The sequence below is a fragment of the Orycteropus afer genome, unplaced genomic scaffold, assembly GCF_000298275.1.
Source record: "Orycteropus afer afer isolate SDZICR_OR568_19922 unplaced genomic scaffold, OryAfe1.0 scaffold00083, whole genome shotgun sequence".
Taxonomy (NCBI): Eukaryota; Metazoa; Chordata; class Mammalia; order Tubulidentata; family Orycteropodidae; genus Orycteropus; species Orycteropus afer.
This window is the reverse complement of record NW_006921670.1, coordinates 6,149,676-6,156,905: the sequence shown is the minus strand read 5'-3', so window position 1 is coordinate 6,156,905 and position 7,230 is coordinate 6,149,676. Positions and strand designations below refer to the sequence as shown.

General features: G+C 50.5%; 1 protein-coding gene across 1 annotated transcript in view; it reads right to left on the bottom strand.

The window, feature by feature from the left end:
• Positions 1–6,860, bottom strand: part of L3MBTL2 (L3MBTL histone methyl-lysine binding protein 2) — a 22,088-nt gene extending 15,228 nt beyond the window's left edge. The window contains exons 1-3 of the mRNA XM_007941773.2: positions 6,837–6,860; positions 3,496–3,733; positions 1,922–2,055 (exon numbers count right to left, since the gene is read on the bottom strand). Of these exons, the coding sequence (XP_007939964.1) occupies positions 1,922–2,055; positions 3,496–3,733; positions 6,837–6,860 (396 nt within the window). The remainder of the gene's footprint in view (positions 1–1,921; positions 2,056–3,495; positions 3,734–6,836) is intronic.
• Between the last annotated feature and the right edge of the window lie 370 nt (positions 6,861–7,230).

Here is a 7,230-nt window from a genome sequence, read left to right as displayed (position 1 = left end):
AGTGGTTGACATTGGTAGCTGGGCACCATCTAGGTCTTCTGGTCTCATAGTCGTAGAGGCTGAGGATCACATGGTACACCAGTTGCCTAGGCAGTAATCTTTTATGGTAGCATATTATCAGGTTTTCTCTCCTGGGGAGCCACTGATGAGTTTGAACCATTGACCTTTAGGTTAGCAGCTGAGCACTAATTATCACCACCAAGGCTCCCACCACTAGAGCAGTGGAGTAGAAATACAGGTTAAGTCCTAGAAAGACCAGGGTTCAAATCCTAGCTTGACAACTTTTAGTTGTTGAGCCAGTGACTAAGGAGCGGTGGTGGTACAGTGCCTAAGGCATTCGACTGCTAACCAGAAGGTTGGCAGTTCAAACCCACCGGATATTCCGTGGAAGGAAGACTGGGCAATCTACTTCTATAAAGATTTACCACCTCAGAAACCCAAAGAAGTCACTGTGAGTCGGAATTGACTCAATGGCAGTAAGTTTGATTTTAGTTTTGGAGCAAGTGACTACAGCCCTTGAGCCTTTACAATGGAAATCTTCAAAAACAATCGATATTGGGGATCATTGGATGAACTGAATGCAAATGCCAGATCCTTAGCAAGTACCCCAAAATGTGGCTACTATCATTACAGTAAGGAACTCTGGAGGTGGAGTGGGTAAGGATTTGGCTGCTAACCAGAAGGTCAGAAGGTCAGAAGGTCAAACCCACCAGGCTGCTCCATGGAAGAAGATGGGGCAATCTACTTCCGTAAAGATTTACAGCTTCACAAACCCAAAGGGGGTCACCATGAGTTGGAATTAACTCGAAGGCAGTGAGTTTGGTTGTTTTCATCATTATTATAAGCTCTCTGAAGACATTACAGACTACTATGCTTTTTCTATATCGTCGTAAACATCTACAAAATGAGGACAAGAATCACTGTCTCAGAAAAGTTCTCTCACAAGTGAGGAAGATGTGTGAGCTGCTGAGTGGCACAGATGGTGTGCTACAACTTCCCCTAACGCCAGGCTGGTGGCTCTCATGCTCTGCTCATGTTAGCTTTCCCTCGGGGGCTCCTTAAGCTCCCCATGCCCAGGCCACACACTGTCCCAACTAAATTAGAATCTTTGGGAACAGGACCCAAGCATCAACATTTTAAAAACTTTTCGGGTGATTCTGCCAAATGTGAGCAGCCTTGTAGATGTTCTCCGTGGTGACCAGGAAACAACACCGGGCTGGGCCCTGGGGGTCTGGGCTCTCCGGTTCTACTGCTCTCTGCCCACAGGACCACCGTGGGGAAGTCACTCTAGCTCTGCAGACCTCAGTGCCCTTATCAGTAAATGTGTGGGTTAGAAAGTGGCAAACGCTGTGTTATATCATTTACAACAACAACAACAAAAAATAGGTAACAAATAAATGCATGGGTTACCAAACCTATCTCTAAGAATCTTTCCACCTCTCAAAGTCCTAACAATGCCAATCATTAATTAAAGGCTGATAGGAACTTCTAGGTGGCTGCCTATGACATGGAGCCAGGGACAGGTATCAACTGCCTAATACCCCCGAGGCCACAGACTTGTGCCTGTTCCCCCCTTCCATTCAGAGTATTTATCCAAGCGTGTGGCAAAGACTAAGGCCACGAGACTCCCCCAGGGTGCAGGTTTCAAACTTAGAGGATACATCAGACTGGGGGGTGGGGGGGTGGCAGATGGAGGGTAGCGCCAGGAATCTAGACTTAAATAAGCCCCAACACAAGTCCCTCTGCCCTCTGCCCTCTAAAGTCTGCGCTCGTAAGATCTGCTAGGGAGCGACCAACCTCACATGGCCACAAGCAACATCCTTACCTAGCCCCTGTTGGGCCCTTGCCTTCAGTAAGTTGGCCGCTCCTGTGTGGGCGTCCCTCGCCCCCAGGAAGCTCTCCCGTTGTGACCAACTCTCACCTGTAATCTTGCCAAGATGCTGGCTTTCTTGGAGTTGGAGGAGTAGCTCCTGGAGCAGGAGACACTGCAAAACCGCTTGGTCTTGGAGAAGAAGGCTTCTCTGGTGCCCACGATACCACACATCTCACAGACAGCTGGAAGAGAACTTAGCAAGTGACTCTCCCAATAAGGGTCACCCCAAATCACACAAAGCAAGGGGCCTTTCAAACCCGGGCCTCACATTAACCAGGTGAGCCCAGCCCCCACTGCAGGCGATGGAACGACACGAGGAGGCGGTGGTTCTGGTGTATACGTGTGAACCCATTTCACGAAGCTACCCCACCTGGCATCCGTTGGCTCTGTGCGTCACCAGTAACCCACCCACTGCCGTCAAGTCAGTTCAGACTCACAGTGACCCTACCAGACAGTGAAGAACTGTCCCATAGGGTTTCCAAGGCTACAAATCTTTATGGAAGTAGACCACCACATCTTTCTCCCATGGTGTCAACAGCAGGGCTGAAGAAAACCATGGGGACCACTGGGGAAAGAGGAGAAGGGTGACAAGTGTACAAGAGGAGAAAATGTGAGGAAAAATATAGGGAGCAAAGGTCCAGAGTCACTTAATCTCTGTGGGTCTATTTTCTCGTTGACAAAGGAGACTGAGCTAGACCAGTGTTCTCAACCTGGACTTCACCTGAAGACTACCTGGAGAGTTTTTGAAAAGCCCAAGCCAGAGACTCTACTTAACCAGTGTGTGGTGGGAACTGGCACCTGAGTTTTGTTAAAAGCTCAGATGACTCTGATTTGCAGCCAGGCTAGCAAAGCCCTGGACTGGGCGGTGCCTAGTGAGCAGTTCCTTCGAGCTCTACATTTCTAAGATTCAAAGAAAAGGGCTGCAATAAGACAGAAAGGAGAAAGATAAAAGAAAGCAGAGTGAGGAAGAGGCAGCCAGGATAGAAAGAAATGAAATTCAATGGCAAAGACCATGAGGTTACTCTTCTGGAGGGGGTGGGGAGCCGGGAATGGGAGTGCTGTCACACACAGGCTCACCTGCCCCTGTTCACAGGCAGCCCCCACGGGAGGTTCTGGCCCAGGTGCTCAGCAGCTGCCCAAACATCACAACTGGCTTCCAGATGATCCCAGGGGTCTTCTCTGCGCCCTCCACACCCACCCCACCCCAATCGTCTTACCCAGAAGTCAGTTTATTCCGTATTCCTCCCACCCCCCTTGCAACGCACAGGCTGTATCTCTCCCTTCCCAGAGTGTAATCAGAACACATCAGGTGCCCTGTTTCCTCAACATCCAGACTTAGAAACCCACCGGCTCACTCACACCAATGGCTGGCAAAGCAGCACCATGCTGATGGCTGGAACCACACAGGCTGAGTCACTACTGGCTGTACGAAAGGAGGAATGAAACCACAGCCTGAAACCACACTGCAGCAGAGGACACAGCCCTGACGGCTGGCCACCCGAGGTGCTCCTCAGACACCCAACCTCCGGACATCAGACCAAACACCCTGGATGGCCTGCAGCCCCCTCTTCACCCAGGACCTCCTGACCCCTCCCCATCTCCAGGGCACACTCTGAACACACCTGGTTCAGACCCACTGCCATCCAACGAGCGGGGAGTCCCAGGGTTGAGCAAGTGCAGTGGGGAGGTGGGCAGCTCCCCAGCTTCCCGATCCTCGTTCTCGGCCTCACTCGACTCCTCCAGGTAGGAGCTGCTCTCACTGCCCGCACTGCTGTTGTAGGCCCGGAAACTGTCATAGCCACCAAAGAGCTCCAAGTCATCTTCCTCTTCCTCTTCCATGGGTTCTGAAGATGGGGTCTCCTGGTGGAGAGAAGACACAGAGCAGTCAGGAGGAAGCACGGTTGGCTTAGTGTGGGGAAAGGAGGCAGGGTGCAGACTTGCTATCAACCCCCTTCCTAGTTCTTTGTCAAATCAACACTTTTGGGCCCCTTTCCACACACACCAGGATCATTATCCCTGTTTGTACCACACTTCTCCACAACTCAACACAAGGCTTCATAAAAACCCCAAATCCCAAACCCACTGCCATCAAACCGATTCTGACTCAGAGCAATCCTATGGACAGAGCAGAATTGCCCTATGGGGTGTCCAAGGTCGTCATCTTTATGGGAGCTGATTGCCACATCTTTCTCCAACGTGGAGCAGATGGTGGGTTCAAACCACCAACCTTTCTGTTAGCAACCAGGTGCTAAGCTATTGCACTACCAGGGGTCCTACAAAGAGCTTTATGTTGTTCTTGTTGTTATGTGCCGTCGAGTCGGACCCGACTCATAGCGACCCCTCCTTGGGTTGCTAAAGCAGTATCACTACGGAAGTAGATTGCCCAACCTTCCTCCCGAGGAGTGGCTGATGGGTTTGAACCACCAGCCTTCTGGTTAGCAGTCAAGTGGCTTAGGCACTGTGCTACCAGAGCTCCTGACAAAGAGCTTTATAGGATAGAAAATAAATGTTAGGAATTCACCAACTTCCTTCTTTGGATTTCAAATGCTATTTTACCATGGTTCCAATGGAAAACAACACTGAAAATGCCCTGTGGAAGATGCCTCATGAAGACTAAGGGAGAGACGGTATGTATTAGAAACTCATCTTCCCCATCAGCATATGTACATCAAAAGAATCTCAACTCAAATGCACTGTAAGTCAGGGGAAAGCAATGAACACGGAACCCGGACTGTACTGAGCAGGACCGGAGACACACGGGACACACTGACTGCTATGGCACACTGGTATGCACCACCATTTTGGATTAAACTCCTACCCTAACTAGCTGTGAGTCCTTGGGCAAGGCACTGAACCTCTCTGGGCCTCAGTTTTCTCAACTATCAATTCACTACTGTCAAGTCAGATCTGACTCATAGCGACCCCTCCTTGGGTTTCCGAGGTGGTGACACTACGAAAATAGATTGCCCAACCTTCCTTCCAAGGAGTGGCTGGTGGGTTTGAACTGCCAACCTTCTGGTTAGCAAATGCCTTAGGCACTACACTAATAAGAAAAATATTTGGCTTACAGGAGTAGCTGGGATATAAATGAGATACTGTAGATGGCTAAGGCACTTGACTGCTAACCAGAAGGCTGGCGGTTCAAAACCACCAGCCACTCCTCAGAAGGAAGACTGGGCAATCTACTTCCATAGAGATACCACCTCAGAAACCCAAAGAGGGGCTGCTATGACTGGACAGCAGCGAGTGAGTGAGTGAGGAGGTGGCTCTCTACCTAGCATCTAGCAGAAGTGAAGAGTCTGGAATCTGGACCAGAGCCCCGAACTATCTCTGCGGCTCACTCCAGGGGGCTTGGTGGTGCCACGGTGAAACGCTCAGCTGCTAACCAAAAGGTGGGTGGTGGAACTCACCAGTGGCTCCAGAGGAGGACAAAAAGACCTGGTGCTCCCATAAAGGTCACAGCCTATGAAACCCTATGAGGAAGTTCTAATCTCTAAATACACGGGGGTCGCTAGGAGTTGGAATCGACTCAACAGCTACAATGACAACACCACTGCTTACTGGGTACACGGTCTGCATCAAGTCCATCTCTCAGTGCCTCACTTTCAGGATCGGTAAAATGAGGAGAATACGACCCATTTCAAAGGATTTGGGGGAGAAGAAAGAATTAATACAGGAAAAGTCCTCAGAACAGTGACCTGCACACAATCAGCACAAAATGTTGCCACTTATCGTCACTAGTTATATGATTTTGACAAGGTTAATTTTATGGATTTTATTTGGTTTTGAAAAGATCCTTTTAACCCTGCAAGTCTGGAGGAAAAAAAAATGGAAGAGGTAAAAGGGTGGGTTCTCAAATCAGATTTCCATGGGTGAGAATTTTGACCCCACGACTCATTAACTGTGATTTGGTGCAAGACACTTAAGCTTGCCACCAAGTTCCACAGTGACCCTTGTTGGGTAACAACAAGCTTTCTTGGGGGGAGTGGTTGTGAAGATGTAAGAAAACGCCGGAACCCGCGGGAAGAGAAGTTAAGGTGTAAGCTCTGATTACTATTCTGCACTTCACCACCTTTAACTGTAGCGTTTTTGACCCATTCCACTTTCTAACTGCAACTTCGTATATAAATGTGGTCCAGAGAAAACCGGATGCTAATATAGGGCCCAGAAGACAACTGAGCAAAGCATTTAACAGTAGAAAAAGCATATGGGAGCTCTGGTAGCATAGTGGCTAAGATCACTTGCCTGCTAACCAGACGACTGGCGGTTCAAACCCACCAGCCACTCCTCGGAAGGAAGGTTGGGCAATCCTACTTCCGTAGTGATACTGCCTCGGAAACCCAAGGAGGGGTCGCTATGAGTCGGGGCCGACTCGACGGCACATAACAACAGCAACAGAAGACAACTGAGCAAAGCGTTTAACAGTAGAAAAAGCATAACAGGTAGGGTTTGGAGCCTGACAGACTTACCACCCCCTTCCTTCATTTTCCTCGGGAATCGCAACGCCTCGCTAAGCTTCAGAGGCTTTGACCACGTTAAGAACGAACCGTTAACACTGGATTGTCGTGAGTCTCTGCGAGATGACGCACGTGACTACGCCAGGCACGAAGTAAGTGCTCATTAAACTTTCCGCTCCCTTCACTTCACGCGAGGATGTGACTGGCCTCACAATCCCTAAAGCATACGACCACGACCGCCACCACGACACGGAGAGCACAAAGACTCAGGAGAGCTCAGATCCTGAGTCCAGCGCCCCCTCTCCCAGGGCCGCGAGGCAGCTCCCTTCTCAACCTCTCGCGCGACGTCCAGCCCAGCCGGGCGGGAGCAAAAGGCTAGGCCAATCGCTCGAGCTCCCGGCTCAGCCCAAGTACATCAGTGGATCTGTCTCTCCACCTTCCAGGCTTCGCTAAAAAGCCGAGGAACGGTTCCCGTTCTCATTCGCGCTAAGCCCTCTCCCTCTCACCTCGTTACCCCGGGGCTTCTCCATAAGACCTAACACAGATTCTCCAACCGTCACCGAGTGTAAGGAGCCATATTGCTCTCGTCGCGCTCCCCGAGCGCACTCATTGGCTGCTTCCCTGCAGGAAAGCGGATAAGCCTCTTCCGCGCTGACTCGCGCCCCTCCGCCCACTGCGTGTCCCAGAGGTCGCGGGCGGTTGTGGGACTTAGAGTTCCCAGGCCCGTAGCCATAAAACCAAACGCAAGTTCACTGCCCTGGAGTCGGATCCGACTCATAGCGACCCCTCCTTGGGTTTCCGAGGCAGTTTCACTACGGAAGTAGATTGCCCAACCTTCTTTGCAAGGACTAGCTGGTATGTTTGAACCACCAGCCTTCTCGTTTAGCAGTCGAGTACCTT